At 41.8% G+C, this 25,204-nt stretch overlaps 1 protein-coding gene across 3 annotated transcripts in view; it reads right to left on the minus strand.

Annotated features, from left to right (window-relative positions):
- The window catches only part of ostf1 (osteoclast stimulating factor 1), a 95,509-nt gene that overhangs the window by 53,852 nt on the left and 16,453 nt on the right, over positions 1 to 25,204 (minus strand). The window contains exon 1 of one of the 3 annotated variants that reach the window (XR_005461603.1): positions 4,191 to 4,290. Coding sequence is in view for 2 of the 3 variants with exons in the window: in XM_038804934.1 (XP_038660862.1) it covers positions 4,191 to 4,274 (84 nt within the window). In the remaining variant the exon portion in view is untranslated. Of the gene's footprint in view, positions 1 to 4,190; positions 4,291 to 10,297; positions 10,345 to 25,204 lie in introns of those variants that run through there. The other 2 variants (XM_038804935.1, XM_038804934.1) reach the window with 2 other exon arrangements.

Raw genomic sequence — 25,204 nt, forward strand, 5'->3', positions numbered from 1 at the left:
TTAAATGAACTGATTACATCACAAGTGTTGAATTCTACACATTGTGATTGCGTAATTAACAATTTCATAGAATATATAGAAGTTGCAGCAGAAAACAGACCATTTAGCTTCATGTCTATTTTGACACATACAAATAATCATATTTGCCCACCTAACTGGAAACAAACCTATAATCTTGAGACATTAGATTACACAACCATAATTTGCATGCATAGAAACAGGATTAGTACTCAAGTATATTCAAATGGTTCATTGGTCTGTTAAAAGAAAATATACAATTTACGAATGCGTTAATTATTGAGATCAGTCAGGACATGGAAAAATACTTAGATGGAAAACACAGGATACTTTAGAGCAAGAGCAGGGTCATTGAGACGTCACAGACAAATTAATGCAGTAAACTGTTTTTGATTCCACCTATTCAACACCAAATATTGAACAGCTCAATTAGGATCTTTAGCACTTAGATTATTTATAATAATCTAATAATCTTTCTTAGTGTCACAAGTAGGTTTACGTTAACACTGCAATTAAATTCCTGTAAAAATCCCCTAGTCACCACACTCCGGCGCCTGTTGGGTACACTGAGGGAGAATTCAGTATGTCCAATTCACTTAACAGCACGTCTTTTGGGACTTGTGGGAGGAAACCGGAGCACCCGGAGGAAACGCACGCAGAAATGGGGGGGGGGGGGGGGGGGGGGGGGGGGGGGGGGGGGGGGAAGAAGTCTTGAGCACATTATCCCAAACAATTGCCAAATACACAAAACAATTTCACATTTACCTCAACAATAACACATACAAAATTGTTTACCAGTATAGCCCTGCCAATATACAAGAAAGTCCAAAGCATTCATCACATTTCAGTATTTATGGAACAAAATGAACTTGCACCAAAAAATGACCACGGCATTGAAGACTGCATTAAATTCAAAAACGCCTCATTGGAGGATGTCACAACTCATATACTATTTCAAATTCACACAATGAGATTCTGTTGCCTCCTCCCAGACCCATTTGTTAAGATCACCCCAAGGCAGTGAACAATTCATCACCTTGTCACAGCTGGCCTATTTTCACATCCATTGTGATCATGCCAATTTTATTTATGTGGCACGGTCCATATAGCGGATATAGTCCTGGGGCACACCATTTGCACAACAAACCTGCTGGAGGCCGAAGATGATGTCAGAGACATTTCCTCTCAGCTTTCGAGGGCAAAAACTAAGAGAGGCGACGAGACAGGCGATTTTAAACAAGAGATTGCACGATGGATCCCACAGCTGGAGCTGAAGCTTTTGCATTCAGTTTTTGCTCTCAGTAATAAGAAGAAAACTGCTGCCAAAACACATTAGCTCGGTCACAAAAGACACAACATATGGTTTAATAGTTTTCCTATCGATAAGGAGGCAAGTGAGATTGAGCTAAACAAATGTAATTTGTTTTGACTGTTTCACTGTACATTAATTTGCTGCCTGTGAAATAAAGCACTTTAAAGAATCATCTCAATTTTTCACATGTTTCAGTCCATCAAAAAAGGAAGCAATTCATGGGATAGCACTTGTAAAAGATACAATATTAACTTTGGACATCTGGGTTTTGCTACGATATGTTTAGCTACCGACCTGTTCAGACACACTCCTGAACAGTTGCTTGGATTGCTTGCAGGAGTGGCCGGCACCACCATATACAAGGTAAAACAGAAACTTGCAAGAACACTTCAAAACATAGAAATAAAATAATCCCAATAGGAAGGAAGAAATTTAAAGATGTGACAAAAGGTTTGGTGCAAGGGCAGCATGGTGGCGCAGTGGTTGGTGCTGCTGCCTCACGGCGCTGAGGTCCCAGGTTTGATCCCGGCTTTGGGTCACTGTCCGTGTGGAGTTTGCACATACTCTCCGTGTTTGCATGGGTTTCGCCCCCACAACCTAAAGATGTGCAGGGTGGTTGATTGGCCATTCTAAATTGCCCCTTAAAATCGGAAAAAATTAATTAGTTTGGTTGCAAAGGTAAAGAGTTTGAACGGCGATGAAATTTAGGGAAGCAGCACAAGCTGGCTAAAAACTCTGACCAATGGTGGAGCAAAGAGAGGGCTTGCACACATAAGTCAGAGGACCAGGCCCATGGAGGAAGGGAGAGAGATTGCAAAGGTGGGGCAAGGGGAAGAAAATAGATTACAAACCAATAACTATGATAGGTATTTCTAATATTGTGCAGGAAATCACATCGGCACAGAATTATGAACCATTCGGTATTTGGAGGAAAGGAGAGCAGCAAGGCGAGCATTACAGTTCATTTACTCCAAAGCTGTCAAAGATCACAAAGTGGAGAAATTGTGTGCATGTATCTGGGAAATATTGCAGACATGGAAATAGATGGTCTTGATAATAGTTATACTGAGCTCACCCTCAGCTCAGTTTGAACAAGATATTCCAAACAATCGCATTCAGTCCGAGTGCATTTCCATCAATTCTTCAAGTCCAGTGGCAGACAAATTTAGTGCGGAACAAACTTAAGAAATCGCAGGAGGGAAACAAACTATCCCATCTGCAGGTCACATTCTGCTCTCCACCACGTGTGTGATGTGTTACAATTCACTCAGGAAGTTTGAACTGCCGTGGCAACATGCACTTAGAGTCATAAAGTTTTACAGCACGGAACAAGGCTCATCGGCCCATTGTGTCCGCACCAGCCATCAGGCACCTAACTGTTCCAATCCCATTTTCCAGCACTTGGTCCGTAGCCTTGTATGCAATGGCATATCAAGTGCTTATCTAAATACTTAAATGTTGTGAGGGTTCCCACCTCCATCAACTTTTCAGGCAGAGTTCCAGATTCCAAACACCCTCAGGATGAAAACGTTTTCCTCATATCTCCTCTAAACCTCCTGCCCATTACCTTAAATCTATGTCCCTTGGTTATTGGGGCTGGTTTAGCACACTGGGCTAAATCGCTGACTTTTAAAGCAGACCAGCAGCACGGTTCAATTCCCGTTCCAGCCTCCCTGACCAGGCGCCGGAATGTGGCAACTAGGGGCTTTTCACAGTAACTTCATTGAAGCCTACTTGTGAAAATAAGCAATTTTCATTTCATTTCATTATTGGCACCTCGACTGAGGAGAGAAGTGCCTTCCTATCCATCCTATTTCCATCAATTGTATACACCTCAATCAGGTCCCCCCTCAGCCTTCTCTGCTCCAGGAAAAACAAAACCAGCCTATCCAGTCTCTTTTTTTTTTTAAAAACTTATTTTTTACAAACATGTATCAAAGCAGGTTGCAGCAAATAAGCATCTCGGGAAACATACTTCCCAACAATCAACTGTACAGTCTGTACAGATTTTTCCCCTTTTCCACCACCCCCACACCACCCACCCCCACGCCCCTGCGACGAACAGCTCCTCAAACACGGCCACAAATACCCCCACCTTTTCTCAAACTCCCTGATGAGCCCCTGAACTCATACTTTATCGTCTCTAACCGGAGGAAGTTGTGCAGGTCACCCAACCATGCCGCCCTATCCAGTCTCTCTTGATAGCTGAAACAATCCAGCCCAGGCAACATCTTGGTGAATCTCCTTTGCACCCTCTCCAGTGCAATCGCTTCCTTTCTATAGTGTGGTGACCAGCACTGTACACCTCTAGGGCCTAACCAGAATTTTATACAGCTCCATAACCTCCCTCCATGCATCTTGAAGTTTGGAGCTAGTTTGATAGTCTGAACCAAATCTAGTAACAAAATCATTACTTCTCATATTCCTATTCATTTTTCAACTAACTGGACACTTGTGCTTTTGTACCTAAAAAGTGAGGATGAGAAATACCTGCTGCAAATCACTCCACAGCTGTAACCACAAAAATACTGTATTCAGGACAACAGCGAGGCATGCATGCAGGATTTTGTGAAGGAGTATTACAACATTGCCAACGGAAAGTTTAGCTATTCTTTAATACTGGCTGTATGTGCTAATGTTTTCTTCGCTGCAGAATAAATATTGTGGGCTTGGAAGTACCATTTCTTCGGTAAAAACAAATAGAAAGGAGGTAGATATCTACAAAATGTCAAAATTTTAATTTTGTTGTAATAATTACTTCCAAACCATGTTATAACCCAGGTATCTTTCAATTGCACTCAGTTATGTAGCTATCTCACACAGAGGAATGCACCAAACAGAAATACATGCATCAGTATACCTGCTTTTGGTGGTGCTGATTGAAGTAGGAATTTTGTACCATACAACAGAAGTATTCTCTGCTCTTCAGGTGGTTCCATGGCATCCTACTGGCCAAGCAAGTGGGACCGCAGTTTTAGATCTTGTGAAACAGTATTTTTCTTATCTAGTTAACTTATTCAATTTAATGCTCTAGCCTGGGTCCCAAAGCCATTAGATTGTCTTTCATGTGGATTTTTTGACAGTAGAATTCTGAAAAAGCAAATAACAAAATAATGTAACAAAATAACGAATAATATACTCCCGTCTTCCGGATGCTCGCTAATGTCCAATAATTTCTTCCATCTCCTTCAGAATCCTGTGGTGTATGCTAGTTATTAAGTAAAGTGATCACATAGACTTCAAAATAAATATCAAATAATCAGATTTTGAATCCACTAGGGCACCCACCCCATACACCAACATTTGTATCCATCAGGAAGCTTGTTATTTAAATTAAGTAGTGTCATTGTTCTTTTAACCATCACTTGCATGCAGATGAAACAAACAAGTCTTTATTCTTCAGAGTTCTTAAATTGACCTGCTGTGTATTTCCAGCGTTTTCATTCTATTGCCATTCTCCACCGTTTTGCAGTTTCCCCTACCCCCCCACTGCCTTTATTTTATTGAACTATATTGCAAAGAGCGAAAGACATTATTGTCTCATCACAAATGAGGGCAAAACAATTGGCGTGGGTATCAAATAAGGAACTTATCCCCTTCCCCATTCTGTTCTAGTCATTTACATTGGCAACATTACATTGGTGGAAGTGGAAAAAAATCTCAAAACTTTCTGCCACACATTGCACATTGCAAAATCTGCAATTCAATATGATTAGACCTTTTCCAAATGTTATCGTTTTTTTGCCCACAAACGAGCATGAATAAATTAATATGGAAAATCTATTTAGTGCTGATATTCTTTCAACAAAGAGAAAGCACTTTAAATCACCTTAAGCTTTAAATATGTCTCATCATCGGTCATACCATGTTATGCAAATCTCCTTAGCCAAGAGTAGTATGCACTGTACACAGAAAATATACTGATCCAAATCTGAACATTATATCTGGCCGAATTTCAGAGCCGACAGCTCCCATTTCAAGCAGCAATTCACAAACATTTGGTGTCTCATACGAATTCTAGATTTGCCATTGCATCAGATGTGTCTGGTACAGGAAGTGCTTGCTGCAACAGGAACCGCCGGCTTTCAGCAACCTCCTCACACAACAATACAATGATGGCAGCACATTTTAAAATCTTAGTTGGGGTGATGCATTTCCTGCTTCAGCAACATTGCATAACATTCTTTTGAAAATCGATAGCAATTCAACTTTTACTTGGTTTAAATAATAACAGCAATTTTATGTCATTAGAATTAAGCAACTTTTAATTAGGAGGAGATGAATCGCCATTACTGGGGTATCACTATATTTATCTTAATTGTACTGAATTTTGAATTCTGCACCATTTGTTTGGTCACGAGTAGAAAAAGACAATACTTTCTACTGAATGCCTCCTCCTGCCAACTCCTCCATTTTGAAAACAATTGTCAAAAATATCAATTTTATCAACATAAAGACACTCGAGATCGGCCTGCTTATTACTAGTCTGCTCCAGTCAAGAGGAGCACTTGCATAAGACTGTAAGAACTAGGAGTAGCCCCTCGAGCCCTCTGCGCTGTTTAAATACAATCATGGCTGATCTCATCTGGACATCAATTCCACTTTCCTGATCATTCTCCATAGCCCTTCACCCCACTACTAAATAAAAATTTATATCTCCTCAATTTGTTTAGTGTTGCACCATCCACTGCACTCTGGGTTACAGAATTCCACAGATTCGTGACCCTTTTTCCCCTCCACATTTAGATTTTAAATCTGCCATCCCCTAGCCTAAAACACTGGCCTCTCATTCTACAACGTCCAACAAGGGGAAACATCTGCTCTACATCTACCCTGTCAATCCCCTTTAGCATCTTCAATACCGCAATTCTTTCTCCTCTCATTAATCTAAACTCCTGCTAGTATAGGTCTAAACTACTCAATCTCCGCTCATAAGACAAGTCCTTCATCCCTGAATCAATCTAGTGAATCTTCTCTGAACCACCGCTGATGCACTTCTCTGCCCTCAGGTAAGGTGACCAAAACTGTGCACAGTACAGATGCAATCTCACCAGTGCCCTATACAGTTGCAAAAGCATTTTCCAACTTTTATACTCTTATTCCATTAGCAACGAATGCCAAAATTTCATTTGTCTTCCTTTACTACCTGCTGCACCTGCATAACAACTTTCTGCGATTCATGCACAAAGACACCCAGATTCCTCTGCATCAAGCATTGCGAAGTTTCTCTTCATTTAGATAATAAGTTGCCTTTTTATTCCTCTGACAAAATGGCAAACCTTACACTTCATTATTTAGAACTTATCCACATTAAACTTCTTCTGCCATATTTTGGCCCAGCCTATCCACACCCATTTATAAATTTCTTATTTCCTCATTGCAACTTGCTTTCCCACCTATTTTAGTGTCATCTGAAAATTTGGCTGCAGTACATTCTATCCCTGCATCCAAGTAATTCATATAGATTGTAAGTAGTTGGGTAAATAGCAACATACGACTTGGGAGCAAGAGTATGCCATTTGACGCCTCAACCCTGCTCCGCCTCAGATCATAGTTGATCTAATTGTGGTCTCAACTCAGTTTTCTGTCTGCCTCCTATAACTCTGACTTCCTGGTCTTTCCAAATCAGTTTGACCCAGACCCCACGGCGTTCTGGCGAACAGAATTCCACAATGACCCTGAAGAGTAAAGTTTGCTCCTCATCACAGTTTAAAAATAAGGAGTATCCCTTTTAAGATAATATCCTTCAATTGGAGTCTCCTTTACAAGAGGAAACCCCCACCAGGTATTCAGTCTGCCAAGTCCTCTCAGGACCTTATGTTTCAATATCACATCTCACTCCTCTAAACGTCGATGGGCATAGCCCCAACTTGTTCAACCTTTCTTCATCAGCCAAGCCCTTCATTTTTAACAAAGTAATTCAAGGGTGTGGGCTTTGCTGGCTAGGCCAGCACTCCAAATCCACTTGGCAAGGTACTGGTGTGTTGCCTTCTTAAACTGCTATGGTCCAAGTGCTGTAAGGGAGGGAGATCCAGGATTTTAACCCAGCAACAGTAAAGGAATGGTGATATATTTCCAAGTCATCACCTTGAGGGGTTTGGAGGGGATCTTCCAGGTGGTGGCGTTCCCAGGTATCTGCTGCCCTTGTCCTTCTAGATTGTAGTGGTCATGGGTTTGCAAGTTCTTGCTGTGAATCTTCTAGATGGTACACACTGCTGCTCACCAGTGATGGAGGGAGTGAATGTTTGCGGAAGGGTTTGCCGAAGGGATGTCAATCAAGTGGGCATCCTGGTCATGGATGATGTCAAGCTTCAGGTGGTGAGTTACTCACTGAAGGATTCCTAGCCTCTGACCTGCTTTGGTAGCCACAGAATTTATATGGCTAGTCCAGTTCAGTTTTTTTTGTCCCAGGAATGAGTCAAGAACTTTATTGCTTCTAATAATGCATTTATGCCATTTTTCAAATAAGGACACCAAAACTGTATATAGTCCTCTGGATTCAGTCTCACCAATGCCGGGCAAACCTGCAGTAAAGTCTCCTTATTTATATCCCTGTCCCCTTGCAATAAATGGCAACATTTCACTTGCCTTCCTCATCACTTGCTTGACATCGTACCAACTCTTTGGGATTCAGATAACAGAACACCCAAGCCCCTCTGCACCACCGCGTTCTGCAATCTCTCTCTATTTAAATAGTATACTGCTTTTTTATTGTTCCTGCTAAAGTGGAGAACTCCCATTTTCCCGCACTATACTTCATCCATCATTTTATTTTCCCCCACTGATTTGACTTATCTACATCCCTTGGCAGACTCTCTATCTCCCCTTCACATCTAACTAACCACCTGCCTTAGTGTCATCAGAAAATGTAGCTCTCCCCTCGCACTCACTTAGCCTATTTATAACCTTTTCCAATGAAAAGTTGAGGGAGTTTCAAACTTGAACACCTGGACACCAAGAACTACAAATTATTTTATGGGAAACTTATATCAGTGATTACCACAAATTCCACAACTCCAACGAACTCTCCAAATACTTCCATTCACGATGTCCAGTATTTCCCATGGAACCAGCCATTGGGAACATCTTCAGACACTTCCTAGCGAGGAGGAAGGCCCAACTCCAGCCTCCTTTCAGTCGGTGAACTCACATTTCTTCAAAAAGTTAGTAATCCAAGAGTCTTCTCAAACTTACTACGGAGGACCACTTTAAATTAATACAATGTTGAGCTTTTACTTTGCCTTCGTTGGGATGGTGATACTATTACAAGTGTGAGGTTTTATGATTATTAGTCTCAATCCAACCCATTTTTAGTGATAGTTGCAGCTGTGCAGATCTTGCGAGTACTCAAAGATGCAAAACATTTCGATAAGTGGATGAAACTAGAATAGGGGGAAACAAAATACAAGGTACCAAGATACAAGCCATTGTGCTCTTTTGTAAACGTATCAACTGCCAAGATTAATCATAAAACTCCATTAAACTATTGTGATGTTCTAGTATATGAATTATCAGTTAATACTTTTAAAACCAGCACCCAGACTATTAAAATGGCCACTGAAAACAGTGTGAACTTTGGTATTTTAGGTTTCAGACAGTCCCAAGTCTTGAAAAAAAACCCAACTAAATATGGACATTCACTGTCATCTGGGCAATTCACACATCCCTTTAAGGATGGATCACGGAAAAGGGCAATGGAACTTCTGCCAACCTGGTGCTACTCCACTCTGGACAAAATGGGACATTGGAAATGTGTGTAAGACAGTTGTGAATAGATCCCACCAATCTTCCATTCCATTATGATAGATTTCCTCAACCAAACTAGACTGGGTGAATCTCAAGCCAAAACAGAATTGGAGTCAACACATACACCACTCTTTGTTTGGGAAATATAACTTGTAACTCATGGAAGTAATATGATGAGGGAACCATTTTCATAGTGTCCTTGAAAACTAGCAAGCAGCGGCTTGCAGACAGAGCGTTCCACCAAAAGCTATCAAACTGCCTGCTTTGGTGACTTGCAGCTACTGTAATAAACAGCAATACCTCCAACGTGGGATACCCTACCAGTGAGACAGATTCCACAATCTGTTCCAGTTAAGTTAACCTGAGAACTAACCTCCTAGAAGTTCAATTACATGAAACCTCACAGCCGGAGAATCTTTTGCTTTATAAGACCTTCACTTCAACTGAAGCATCAAGTTCATCTATGTAATTACAGGCCTGCCCAGAAAGTCACGGAGATACTTTTAAGCTGCAAGCATGATGCCCTTATGTATATCTACCCGTTGTGTTTGAGCGTGCGAGATAAGTTTGTGAAATGTTGCATTCAGGATGTGAGATAATAATATTTTGAAACTCTCAAAAGGTTTGCTGCGGGAATTACTTAATCGGGGCCCCTACTCCGGTGGTAGGAAAATACACCTTTTACTTAGCAAAACACTAAATATGAGCAGTAACTAGAAGCACAAATTGGCACTATAATGGCTAAGGAAATAATATAAGAAATATTTGAATTGGAATGAGCGTGTGTAATGTTAGTTGGTTAAGAACATGAATTCACTAATTGCATCACATTAAAAGGATTTCAGAAAGAACACTTTCATTTACATAGAAAAGGTCACGCCCTCCAGATGTCCGAAAGTACTTCGCATCCAGTGAATTGCATTTTGAGGTGCAGCAACTGTTATTTAGACATAGACTAAACATTATACATTTTGTTTTTCCTTCTCCCCATCCTCGAACCTCACATTTTTGGTAGCATGATGAAATCAGCAAAATAAGAGGTGTCAAACTCAATTAGTTAATACATGTAAAAAGGGAGCATTTGGTTCCCTGTTGTAACTCCTGCATCACTGGGTGTCATGCTGTGCTATTAAGAGCGCACAAAACTGCATTCAAATTAACTTGGACCGGAGCTCAGCCACACACAAATCAAGTAACATATGCAGCAGAAAAAATACTTACTGTTCTGGGTTCAAATGCAAACAAGGCTCTGTAAACTCTCACCTGACCTGAAAAATAAAGATAAACAGTGAACTCTAATTACTGATCATTTATTTTCTAAAATGACATTGAATGCAAATTAAATTGTCAGCTTAAAACACTGGTTGTACCCTTGTGTTCAGTCTAAGAGCCAGTTTTGCACGAGTACAGAAACTTGGAATGTCTAAAATGTTACACAACCGGCAACAAAAAATGCTTTAATTTAACAACCACAGACGTTTTCTCTTTCGCACATTGGGATTACACAGCAGAAAGGTATTGCTAAAAGCAAACGTATCACAGGCACACACCTCATAAATCTGACCCTAACTACGACAATGACCATGGGGCAAAGAAACAAAGGTTCTTTGGTGGGAAACACAGTTTGGGGGCTTGCAGCTGTCGGTTGCATACCCGGATGGGGACACAGAGAAAGCATTTACACACGCACGCACCCCGCCCGAGGTAACGGCACTTGGTGGTACAACCCTGGACACTCCGGCAAACACAATGGTGGGTGAGGGGGAAAATATAATCCCAAAGGTCTCAATTTAAAAAAAAACACTTAGCAGCCAGTGCTGAAGAGGCCCTAAATGATTGTGCACCAACTTGGTGCAGCCAGAGGCAAGTAAGTGTAACTCACTTTTTTAAAAAATCATTTACGGGATGTGGCTATAGCTGGTTAGGCCAGCATTTATTGCCCATCTCTAGTTGCCCTTCAGAAGGCGGTAATTGTTATATTACAGAGATGCTAAATATATATATTGCTTATTTGTCATGACGAGTTGTATTTAACTTGATGATAAACAATCAAAGTCTTCCAGTTGATGACAAATTTTTTCATTGAGTAACAAAATAATATATTTGGGGAGTTATTTTACTTTAATACTTTGACTAGTAATAGAATTAACTAAGATTAGATTAAGTTAACAATTATTATAATGCACTACACTCTGAGCTGGTCAAGTTTATCCTCCAACTGCACTACACACACATGAACACTAAGAAAGAACGGGAAACTCCTTATATAGTTCCTGTTAGTGATCATCTGACTGTACATAACTAATCATGTATCAACATATAGAGGTCACTTCAATGATGAGTTGCCTTCTTGAACCGCTGCAGCCCTCAAGGTGTATGTACTCCCACTGTGCTGTTAGGGAGGGAGTTCCAGGATTTCGCCCAACGACAGTGAAGGAACGGCAATATATTTCCAATTTGGGGTGGTGAGTGACTTGAAGGGGAACGTCCAGGTGGTGGGGTTCCCATGTATCTGCTGCTCTTGTCCTGCTAGATGGTAGTGATCATGGGTTTGGAAGGTGCTGCCCAAGGAACCTTTGAGTTATTGCAGTGCATCTTGTAGATGGTACACAAGGCTGTCACTGTTCGCTGGTGGTGGAGGATTTAAATATTTGTGGAAGGGGTGCCAATCAAGCCAGCTGCTTTGTCCTGGATCTTGTTGAGCTTCTGGAGTGCTGCTGGAACTGCACTCATCCAGGCAAGTTGAGAGTATTCCATCACACTCCTGACTTATGCCTTATAGATCGTAGACAGGCTTTAGGGAGTCAGGAGGCGGGTTACTCGCCGTAAGACAGACAGAGAGAACACTTGGCAGGCTATTGGAACTGAGCCAGAAAGGTGAGCGGCAGCTTCAAACTTTACAGTGTTCCCGCTCTTGCAGTACAGACCACTTCCCCCGGGGTGGTGAGTCTTCTTCAGAGGCACTAGCAACTATACCGAAAAAGAGCATATAGTAGTGGGGGATGGTGGAGGAAGATGAGCTCATTACAATACATGCCGGGAAGAGGCTGTGGGCCGATAACTGTGCGTTTCTCATGGGAGAGGAGTTAATTACTGCGTGTCGGGGAAAGAAAAGAGTTGACCTTAATTCTTTAATGGGATGTGGGCGTCCCTGGCAAGACCATCATTTGTTGCCTCATTGCCCTTCAACTGAATAGATTGCTGGGCCATGGTAGGAGACAATTAAGAGTCAACTACATTGCTGTGGATCTGAAATCACATGTAGGTCAGACCAGTAAGAATGGCAGATTTCCTTCCCTAAAGAGCATTAGTGAAACAGATGGATTGTTAATGACAATCCATTTCAATTCCCAATGTAACAACTAAATTTAAATTCCACCACTTGCTGTGGTGGGATTTGGATCCTGTATGAGTATATAAAATATTAGCATTTTTACAAAACACATTAATGTTGTTGATATTATGTATATGTTGATCTATAACATGCAAACTTTAATAATTACATACTGAATGTTGCTCTGCTGTGTTTTGGTTTTGTTTGTAATATATTAATCTTTATTGTCACAAGCAGGCTTATATTAATACTGCAATTAAGTTACAATGAAAAGCCCCTAGTCACCATATTCCGGACGAAACACATGCAGACACAGGGAGAACGTTCAGACTCCGCACCGACAGTGACCCAAGCCGGGAATCGAACCTGGGACCCTGGCGCTGTGAAGCAACAGTGCTAACCACTGCGCTACCGTGATATTTGCTGGCACATTAATTTTCAGGTATAGTCACATTGGAAAATAGTTAGCAAAGCACTGGTGAAGCACTGCTTTATGACAGCATTTTGTACTCTATTGCCAATGATCTTGTATCATAAACAAACCAATTTTAAAGTTTAGAAATCCGAACACAGCTAATGCATATTCATGGTAACACTCAACATCTCATTGGATGTGAAGGATCATCTGATTTAGACAGCAGTCATAACATCTGCAAGCAACAAGATAAAATACAGACCTCAAGAGGCTAAGAAATAAAATGGCACTATTCTAAACACATCAGAAACAAGAAGGCATACAATGGTATCACTGCTCAAGTCTGCAACCATATTTGGCAATTCTTTCACTGAGAAATAATTTGCACATTAAGCACAAGGACAGGGTGGAGGGGAAGAAAAAGGAGCAATTCCACCACATTTAAAGGATAAGGGCACAGGAGAACTCCACTCCCTTCCACACAGACAACTGAGAAAAAAATTACACACAGACATCTACCCACTGACCAACAGAGAGCCTGCCACACAATGGCAGAGAAATGCTTTAGCACAGTAAACCTAAGAATTGAGGTAAAACAGGGATCAGTGCCATTTACCCATGGAAAAGCCACACTGAAAAAGGACTTCTGTTGGATTTGTGGCCTCACATTGTCGATTGTTTTAATTTTTGGTGAGGTTGATGATCTAGTGCAATTCTGCACCCATGGGCTAATAGTTAATCAAATGTTACAACATTCATTGTCAAATTATGGTACTGAGCATGACAATAATTTCATCCATTTGGTAAAAGGCACTCAAAGTGGAGAAGGGATACAGTCACCTGGTTCCGACCAGGTCATTTCTTATTTCAGTATAGGTTCAAGTGGTAGGATGCTAAGATACTTTCAAAGCATATTAAGTAAAAAGAGTGTTAAAAAATAGTATACATAACTGATTCAGTAACTAGGTAAAATATATCATGTTAGGTTCAGGGGCTATAGCAGTGTACTTGGCATCTACAATATAGGCCTCTCTGGACACGAGCACCATACAAATGCAATGCACATGTCAGTAGTACACAACAGTTGCATTCCGCAAACAGCACAGCTTGAGGAGCAACTGGACACACTCCCGAGCATTTGGCAACATTTTTTTCTGGAGAAGACGTTCTAGCCTGTGGTCACCCTATGAGTTGCATTCCATTATAAATTTAATTGAACAGTACTTGAGAATTGCATTGATAGATTTCAGTTTCTTTTCGCAATTATGCAACGCGGTGGGAGCAATGTGGGTCAAAGTGCTAAACTAATTTGTACAGTGCAATGGTTAAATCAACTGGGTTAATTACTCCTTGTGATCAGTGGTTGCATTGCAATTCAAAAGAGTGTATAGGGATTACAGGAGGCAAGGCTCAAAAAGGCCCCAGACAGCTTGGTATTTTATAGTTTGAGGCAATCGACACTTGTTCCGACTGGGAAATGGCCCAGATGTGCTTCAGTCACATTTGTTGAAAGGAAAGCTGTGCTTCGCCACAGCAGGATGTGTCCTAATGACAAGTGTACTCTGTTTCATTGCAAGGGGAGTCTCTCGTCAGGAAAACAAAGGTAGTTTTAAGGAGCTTATATTTGTATTGATAAATATTTAAAATTAGGTGTCGTTTCAAGTTGGTTTAATTTAGTGTTTCTGCATAAGAAAGGATGAACCTATAATTAGATTCATGCTGGACAAACGGTTTGGGTTGGCTTAACCTTAGAGAAGGTTACGGCGTGAAAATTAAACAAGATGGCAGAAGCTTAAAGTTGCTGCTTAGGAGAGCACCTAAGGTAGGAAAGGCTTTGGGAGTATAGTTTTAGCTTAATTCATTAGCAGTTTGAGATAAGCTAGTAAGAGAGAAGGCAGCTCTCACAACACTGCTAGAAGCAGTTGGTTTAGCAGGCTAGAGAAGGCACATCTCTCAGCTTTGCTAGAGGAAAAGTCATACGATGTAGTAATGGTTAAGAAATCAAGTGCTGAGTTCTAAAGAGCCACTAATTAAGGCAATTAGAAAATGAAGAGAAGTTTCCAAGAAGTCTGGAGTTAACAGAGCAGAGGAAACTGGGAATCTGAACAGTAAAGTCACAGGGTTAAAAAGACATTGGGTTGCAAAGGGCCAGAAAAATATCTGCAGTAGTGCTCAGGCTTAAGAGGAATAATCTGTGGAAATGGGTGGCTGCATCTCAAATTTTCTGTAAAAGCCTTTAAGAGAAAGGAAACTTGAAGAGGGAGGTGTAAAATCCGAAAGCGAAACCTTAATGGAAGCAGCTGAGGGAAAGCATTATTTAAGAGAGGATTTGGGATGGCACAGAGGCGCATTGGTTAGCACTGCTGTATTACAGGGCCGAGGACCTAAGTTCAATCCCAGCCATAGGTCACTATCTGTGTGGAGTTTTCATATTCTCCCAGTGTCTGCGTGGGTCTCACCCCTACAACCCAACAATGTGCAGGGTAGGTGGATTGGTCATGCTAAATTGCCCCTTAACTGGACAAATTAAAATAAAGTGCTGAAAGTATGTCTTTTTGAAAGCAAAATTAAAAATCACCCACGTGGAAGCCAAAGGGCAGTGTGACAAGGTGGCTCATGGTGGGGGATTCTTTGAGGAAAAATTCACTCGGATTCAGTGGGAAGTGTATTTGACTACAGCCAACCTGTATGTTTAAAGGGACTGTGTGTTACTGAGACCATTGTAGCCTAGGAATAGTGTTTTTCAAAACCTTTTTCCCGGGACCCACTTTTGCCAACTGACCGAACTTCGGAACCCATGTCATGTTTGCTTACCTTTAAATGTGACAGGTAAGCCGGCTTGGTCCTCACAATCTCACTCCAATAAGGTTTCATGTCTTGTAACCTGTCGCCCCAGTTTTATTCAATTTCCTGCCTACAATCTTCTATTGAATTTCAGGCTTCTTGCCGCCTGCCTCTTCCAGCATTTGTTGCTGCCATTGCCCCCCCCACAATCCAAAGATGAGCAAGGTAGGTGGATTGGCCTTGCTAAATTGACCCTTAATTGGAAACAATGAATTGGGTACTCTAAATTTATATTAAAAAAATGATTTGGGCATGGCCAAAGACAGAAGTACAGCTAGCAGAAAGCACATGGAGCTTGTTTCAATAGTTTCCCTGACAGCTGGGAAGCGATAAAATAATGTGATTGCGCATCGGCCATCTGGCACCGCTCACATTTCTAAGAAACGATTTGTGATCAAGGATGGCCTGATTTGCTCTGCAACTTCCATGTAATACTTTAATTCTTAATTTTGTCGGATTTTTAAACAGATGGTAACACAAGGTAACGCCAGCAGTCGGGCGGAATCATTGACAACCCGTTGGTATTTCCCCTCACTGGCTGGAATCCTGTCTACGATGTTTACAATATCTCTCAATGATTTGTAAGATTAAACCAGGTTTCTTTTTTTGGTAGGGGGCGGGGGAGAATAATCATGCATTCCACTGATTTTGTAAAAATATTTTTCAAAACTACGTACCATTTTTGCGATACTTCAGTCATTCCTGTGTTGAATCAATCTGTCACGAGTCAGTGGTTCTTGTAAATATTCACAACAGACTGATCAGCTTTTAATTTATTTGTGGCAGATGCCGGGGAAATTACCTCTGCGTTGGCAATATGACTGTGTGCAGGTAGGGGCTGCCACTGGATCAAGTGTTAACAAATATAGATAAACTGTTAATGTAGCCATGTGCTTAAAATGGATTTGCTTTGTGAATTTCAGTAGGTACCCAATGCTGGCGTTCCGAGCGTCGGTAGAAATAGCTTTGATCAGTTTTGTCAGCTTCAGTATCAATCAACTGGGCAGCATGGTAGCACAGTGGTTAGCACAGTGGCTTAACAGCGGCAGAGTCCCAGGTTCGATTCACGGCTGGGTCACTGACTGCGGAGTCTGCATGTTCTCCCTGCATGGGTTTCCTCCGGGTGCTCCGGCTTCCTCCCACAAGTCCCAAAAGACGTGCTGTTAGGTAATTTGGACATTCTGAATTCTCCCTCAGGGTACCTGAACAGGCACTGAATGTGGCGACTAGGGACTTTTCACAGTAACTTTATTGCAATGTAAGCCTACTTGTGACAATAAAGATGATCATGGCACATTTCTAATTGGGTGGCCGTCAATATCTTATTTGTCATGAATACTACCAAGCTATGTGATGGGACCTCATTAGCTATCAGCAGTGTGACAATATGCAACAAATATTGGAACGCAACTGAAGGATACAACTCAAATTGTGTGGGACAATACATTAACGTGCGGAAATAGCAAATTGCGGCGTCCTTGGGCGCAACTGAAGCAGCATGCTAACAGCCGAATACGCTAACAGAGACGACAATCATTAAGAAAACCAGAACGAAGCATGGGAACAATGTGATCTCCTCCATTCCACAAATATTCGTGTCACCACGAATAACTATCCCCTAGCCTTCAACATTCCAGTCTTTTAGGGGGCTTGTTTCCAGATTTTTCATTTATCGTGAAACAATATTATGCTTTATTTCCTGATGTACAGTAACAAAAGTGCTGTCAGATACTAACTTTGGTCAATTTCTCCAATCACTTCAGAATAAATCTTTCAGAGATTGAAAGATGGGAAGGGAGCCTTGACTCTCTGATCAGTCAGTTGTTCACATTTCATTCTCCTTTGGTTCCCTTCCCCAAAGCTCTTCTCAAGATTCAAAGCTGGAGACTGTGTTTTTGTGATGTTCCATTTTACCCACACCCAAATGATGTGGTAATTAGGTTAGGCGGAGAGCATATGACCAGGATTGTTCCCTTTACATTTTCCCCATGTTCCTAGTGGAGGAACAGCTGTTCAAATCTGCAGTTAGGTGTCGAAAATTCAGTGATTTGAACAGATTTCTGGCCCAGTTCCCCTCAATATAACCACCAATCATTACAAATAGCTTAAAATTTATAATGTGCTTCATATGAGAATAATTATTACCACCAGATTAGCTGTGGGGATGTAGTATCGTTTGTGTTTTTTATCCATTGTTGGAATGGCTATGCATCGTAATACCCCAGCATTGTCTCGGGGAAAACTTACACAATGCAGAAAAGTGCAGCTTCAGCATTTTGTTTTAAATGCGGTGAAAGCCACAATCGCTTTATTATCTGTCAGGCAAATGCTGGCAAAAGTAATGCTTCCTCTCAGACATGAAGCAGAGACGCTAAGATATCCCAATGCTAAGGACAGGATGCAAAATCCATCCGTTGCATATTTTAGTCTGTGGCAGGAACACCACGCTCCTTCTGGCATCCGCAGGTCGTGACCCGGACGAAACCCTGGCCAAGGATATACTTGGTAATCTGTGATAATCTTAAAATTTGTGTATATTTGTCAAGCTAAGGGAGGAGTAAAGGAGTATGTATCATAATCAAACATTTCATATTTAATGAAGGTTAAGTAAACGTTATCTGTAAAAAGGTAAAGGTTACTGTCTTTGGAGCCAGGGTTCATTCAGAGATCGTCCCGTCCAGTTATAACACCAACTGGGATCATAACACATGCTGTCTATTTTAGTCCCAGCCTACTGCACCTTCTAGAATTTCTAGACAGGCCATGGTTCTTATGGTGTCCTGAATTGTTATTTCCGGATCCTCTTCAATTATCATGGGTGAAGAGGGTGTTGGCTTCCATAGGATTGGTCCATGATTATGCTCGGCAAAGCACTGCAGTGATTTGCTATTGCCTTCTGCAGTTCCTCTGCCATCAGACATACTTGAAGGATTTACAGACTGTTAAGCAATCTGTTTGGCCATGTTATGCACACGCCTTCCATCACCATCAAGTCCTAAAATGGGACTTGACCCCAGAGCTTCTAGTCCAGGAGGTAGAGATGCTTCCGCTGTGCCGCAGTTAAATGCAGAGGCATGCTAGCAAGATGCACAGGAGGATGTACAGTTGGCCACCAGCCCCTCCAGCAGTGAGTTGGCAGAACCCAATGAAGGCACGGTGATATCCGAAGGATGTGATTAAGACACTATATAAATGCAAATGATTTGTTTCTCATGTAGGTGCAATATGTACAATGCATGATCTTGATAGGTCTGTGCACATTTTGCAGCATGTGGTGACTGAGGATCTGTCATTCTTCCTGTCTTACTGATGAAAGATATCTAGACTATTTCTTTGGTCAGAGGTGAGAATGCATATTTCTTAATCCTAATGTTTTCACATGATTTGTTCACAAGTGATTCATTTCCTTAATTAATAGGCTCATCAGTGTTAACTTTTTAAACAAGGAAATACAGCATCCAAAATTAGAGAAACATAGGTCACCAATCTGTGGCTATACACATCCAGAGTTTGAACAGACAGCTTTTAACGCAAGAAAATGCCGTTTCACAGGAACATAATAAAATCAAATTTGACACCAATCCACACGATATTGGGGCAGATGACGGAACACTTGGTCAAAGAGGCAGAATTTAAGGAAGACCTTAAAAGAGAAAAGTGAGGAAGAGGCGCAGCACGGTGGCACAGTGGTTATCACTGCTGCCTCACAACACCAGGGACCCGGGTTCAATTCCAACTTCTGGTGACCGTATGGCGTTTGCACTTTCTTCCTGTGTTTGCGTGGGTTTTCTCTGGGTGCTCCGTTCTTTTCAGAGTCAAAAGATGTGCAGGCTAGGTGTATTGGCCATGGCAAATTGCCTAAAGGTTAGGTGGCATTATGGGGATAACGGAGCAAGGGCTGGTGCAGGCTCAATGGGCTGAATGGTATCCTTCTGCACTGATTCTATTCTATGATTTTGAGGGGGTTCGACGGCTACTAATAGGGAGCAACGGAGTTTGGGAATAGCCAAAAGGCCAGAATTAAATGAAGACAGGGAGGGATGTGGAGTTGGTAGAGGTTAGAGAGACAGGAAGGAACTTGAAAAGATGAGGATTTTAAAATTGAGGCTATACTTGACACATTTGGCTGTTAATCTTTTTGTTCACAATTTTGTTCTCTTATGGCTTAGTTTGAACAATTGGAAGGATGTACTAAATTGCTCAATATCAAAATAATGGTCAAAGGACTTAAAAGTTTTTGAATTTATTTAGTGACTTACAAATGTTTTGGAATGGGCGGCATGGTCGTACAGTGGTTAGCATGCACAGCGCCAGTGACCCAGGTTCGATTCCCGGCTTTGTTCACTGTCTGTGTGGAGTCTGCACGTTCTTCCCATGTGTGTGTGGGTTTCCTCCAGGTGCTCCAGTTTCCTCCCAAAAGACGTGCTTGTTAGGTGAATTGGACATTCTGAATTCTCCGTGTACACCCAACAGGCACCGTAGTGTGACGACTCAGGGAGTTTCACAGTAACTTCATTGCAGTGTTAATGTAAGCCTACTTGTGACACTAATAAAGATTATTATATGATAGAGCACATGACATGTAGACAATTTACTTCACATTCTGAGCCACACAGTAGATCTGGCAAACAAAAAAGTAATATGTGGTGTTGGGGACTCTGGAAATATGTGCCACACCCTTTAAGATTATACCTGTTTGTATCTTCCACCTTCCCCCTCCAGAAGCAAGGTGGTTCAAAAGTCATTATCTCAGGATACAGGAGCATACCCATTTTCCTCGAGGGGTGCTATTCTACGTCAACACGACTACTGCTCACATTAAGTCAGAAGTACTATTTGAAACATTTCTCCTGATTTAATAATCTCAATACATGTCTCCCCACTTCCACCACCCACTCTGATTCAACCATTTCTATAGCAGTTCAACAGAAATAGTTGAGTTGGAGTGGGTGCAAGAATAAGGGGCCTCCCAGACTATTAGGAGAAATCTCATTTTCCAAGGTTCAGGTCCATGTAAAAAGACCATTGAAATGCAGTGGTCAAGTAAAAAATATAATCCCAACAGTTGACGGGATGTTCGTCTTTATAACTAGAAGGCTGGAAGATAAAGTTGAGAAAGTTTTGTTCTAGCTATCTGGGGAGTACTGTGTATAGTTCCTGGGAAAGCACCTTGGAAATAATATATTAGCCGTCTGTAGACTGCACTGCAGATTCACCAGCATGTTACTACTGCAGAATACAAACTCCCTGGAATATACCATAGATGTCAGTGTGCAAGTCAACCTTCAAGGCCTTGAAAAATCGCTCCAAAAAAAAAAAAAAAAAATAGGAATCGGCGACGTGGGTGTGGATGGTCACCATCTGACCCCAAAGTAGGGTCTGCTCTATGTGGGGATGCCTTATACTGCCTTGCATCTTCAAAACACAGCCCTATCACATGCCCGATTCCTTGCACCCAATTCTAAGGTACTAGTAAGGAAAACACACATGCGTGAGATGAGAAATCGAGGCTCATCACTAATGCAAGTAACAGTACATATAGTGAATGAAAAGAGTTGACTTACATGCCGAGTATATGCAAAAACATGATTTTTGAGGCTGACAAAATGGCGTGTGGCCTTATACAATCTACCTCATGATCTATGATAGAAGATTAATGGGCATTTTGATTGGTTGACTTTTTGAAAGGAGTTAATAGATTAGAGGGAGAGAAAATGTTTCCTCTGCTGAGTCTAAGACAAGAGAACATGGCTTAAAATCAGTCCACGGCCATTTAGGAAAGTGTTATGACCCCCTACAGGGACAGAGCTGTATAACATCCGCTTCCCCACCTCCAGATATTTTTTATTTATTGGCAACTTAAGAATACAAAAGAATCGGCAACATGCTAAAAACAGTAATACGCAAGAAGCATTTACAAGATAGCACAAAAATACAAAATCACAGGCTCTCAAGCCAGTACCAAGCAGCACAGACGACTGGAAAAGGACACACCGATACAGGGCATGGCAGAAGAGAGAACTCCTTTTACAAAAAAAAAGACAAAATACAGGGCAACCACAAGAAACTCAACAAACAATTAAGTACAAGGCAAAGCCGGCAGCACTCAAGCCAGCGTCCACTTCCTTCCCCCACCCTCCCCGGCTCCAGCAACAGCCCCACGTCACAAAGAGGCGCTCGCCAGCAGCTCAGTCCACTGGAAAAGGACAGGCAGTGTGAGGTTGAGGAGAAAGAGCGAGAGTACCCCTCTCCCTCACGAGCACCGGGGACCTCTCAACCCCTAGTGCAGAAGCAGGACGGCCTCAACTGACAAGGAACCACCTGCGAGGCCCAAAATAACAATACACAACAATAACAGCCAAACAATCCCCCAACAATAAAAAAAAATCAGCATCAGTACAAGCAGTACACAGTCAATTGAGCCGCCACCCTACTGTTCTCAGTTCCAGCATCCGGTCTCCAGAAAACATCCAGTCCAAAACTGCAAAAACGCGGCCGTGCTCATCCACTTTCAACCAGGCAGCGAGCCACCCAAAATCCGCCCCATGCCCCACTCCCAGACAGTAAGCAGAAAGGCAGTCAGTAACAAGTACAAGCCCCAGGTGTGGCAACTGCAGACAGGCAAACTCAATCTTTTCTTTCTCCTGCAAGCAACCTCTCCTCCACCCTACCAGTCACAGCACCGTTCCTCCTTGCAGCAATCCAGGCTTCAAAGTCTGAAAAAGGCAGGCAGCACACAGAACATGCCAGGTCCAAAGCAGTGTTACAGCCAGAAACAGCAGGAGCTCAGAGAAAGATTCCCCTCCAACACCTCAGAGTGTGAGCTACTCAGATGACTCGCGGGCAGAGCTCCCTCCCCAATTGGAGGAACCCCCCACAGAATATAAACCCCAACCTGGAAGCAGTTAGGGGAAGGAGACCCTGTGGAGAGTGGAGAGGAGGATTATTGTGACTAATGTGGAATAAATTGAGTTGTACCCCATCAGCCTGGCCTCTCATGGAGTCTTGTCTCCATCTACAACAGAAAGAAGTTACCTTTATATAAAGTATGGAACTCTCTCCTACGAAAAAAAAACTCAATTAACTGTTTTAACATTGAGAGACTCTTTGTTTTAGAGAATATAAATGAAGTCCCGTTATTATAAATTTCATTGCCTACCATAATAGTCAACAGAAACTAGTCATGGACAGGAGTTCACATAGGGAATACCAAGAACTACATTTTCCCTATGAATTATTCTATAATAAGGAGGAAAACAAATCAAATGCAGTTACTGGTCACATAATCCCCACTAGATGAAAGTGATGTTAGGAAATTGTTCATTGAAAGAGTAACTAAAATTTCAAAACCAATTATTCAAGCCCCGTAGTTGGGGTGACAACTTGGATTCATTAACAGTGCTGGCATAACATAAATTTCCATTGTGAATTTTCAAAGTGATTTACAGTGTTCCCAAATACCACCCCCCCCACCCTAATTTGAGTCTATGCTGAGTAGCTCCACCTTCATTACAAAGGGCAATTCTCAGTAGTATGATATCTAACCCACGTATGGACAAAACTCAATATTCTGATTCTATATTAGAGAAACAAAAACTGCAGACAGCCAAAGTGGGCTCCTTGTGGTCATCAGTGACAACAGCAGCATGCTATTTAAGTGACAGAGTCAGGGGAAAAATATGTCAGGTCAAAATAGAAGACTTAATATTTGCACAACAACAATGATAAAAACAGCAACTTGTTCCTCCAAATATAATAATAATCACTTATTGTCACAAGTAGGCTTCAATGAAGTTACTGTGAAAAGCCCCTGGTCGCCACATTCCGGCGCCTGTTCGGGGAGGCTGGTACGGGAATAGAACCCACGCTGCTGGCATTGTTCTGCATTACAAGCCAGTTATTTAGCCCAGTGTGCTAAACCAGCCCCAGCCTAATATAGAAACCATATCAGCAGAATATCATAATGCTCAGGGCAAACGGGATTACAGTACCATAAAGGGCTGGCATATCCCAGTCGTTATATTCTGATCCCCAATTATATTAGGTGACATTAGTCCTTGCTTCCCAATGTGGAGCTCCACATTCCCCATGATTACAACACTTCCAAAGTCAAATGGGTTGCCAACACTAGTTTATGAACGGAAGCCACTTGGGGGAAGGTGGCAGGAGGTATATAAAATCAATAAGGGTTATGGGGAGAAGGCAGGAGAATGGGGATGTGAAACACATCAGCCATGATTGAATGGCGGAACAGACTCAATGGGTCGAGTGGCCTAATTCTGCTTCTATGTCTTATGATCTTATATTGTACCTTTCCTAACTTTTAGACATTAAAACCACTTCACAGCCAGTGTGTGGAAGTCATGTTATAACACTCGTACAATTATACAACAACATGGGCCATTAGCGGGCAGCACGGTGGCACAGTGGTTAGCACTGCTGCCTCACAGCATTGAGGACCCGGGGTTGATCCTGGGTCACTATCCATGTGGGGTTTGCACATTCTCCCAGTGTCTGTGTGGGTCTTACCCACACAACCCAAGGATGTGCAGGATAGGTGGATTGTCTACGATAAATTGTCCCTTAAATTGGAAAAAAAAAAAGAACTGGGTACTCCAAATTTATTTTTAAAATATTTGCCATTAGCTTCAACAGAAGGAACATTCTCACCAATTTTATCTTGGAGTTTTCTCCATTACAGATGAATGATTACTCATATCCTACATAGAGAAAATCTGCAGTGTAACAAGCCAAATATTAAAAAGTTGAAAGCTGATTGGACACTACTTCAAACAGCAGAAATAACAAACACAGTAGACATATCTATTCCTTTAGACTGCTGTAATTTTCACAATCCAAAATGGCTTGAGAATAATTTGTCGTACTATTAGAGTAATTAGTAAGAAAACAAAGTTAACATTTCAGTGATTTCATGACTTTTCTAACTTGCTTATGTGAAATCCCCTTCACATGAACAATGCCTCAAAACACTTTATAAATGGGTGTAATAAAAATGAACACCTACATAGGAGGCAGGAGATTAAGACAAGGAAATCAGAAAATACAAATGAACAGAAACAGATTTAAGGGAAAGGGTTCCAAAGAGTAAAGCCAAAGCAGCTGGAGGTTCTACCACCAACAGTCAGATTCAGTAAAGTTTATTGCACAGAAGGCCAGAGCTAATTAGTGGAGCATTTGGAGCACATTCAGGGATGGAGATAGAACATAGAACAGTACAGCACAGAACAGGCCCTTCGGCCCTCAATGTTGTGCCGAGCCATGATCACCCTACTCAACCCACGTATCCACCCTATACCCGTAACCCAACAACCCCCCCCCCTTAACCTTACTTTTATTAGGACACTACGGGCAATTTAGCATGGCCAATCCACCTAACCCGCACATCTTTGGACTGTGGGAGGAAACCGGAGCACCCGGAGGAAACCCACGCACACAGGGGGAGGACGTGCAGACTCCACACAGACAGTGACCCAGCCGGGAATCGAACCTGGGACCCTGGAGCTGTGAAGCATTT

Source organism: Scyliorhinus canicula, chromosome 8 (assembly GCF_902713615.1).
Source record: "Scyliorhinus canicula chromosome 8, sScyCan1.1, whole genome shotgun sequence".
In the NCBI taxonomy this organism is placed as follows: Eukaryota; Metazoa; Chordata; class Chondrichthyes; order Carcharhiniformes; family Scyliorhinidae; genus Scyliorhinus; species Scyliorhinus canicula.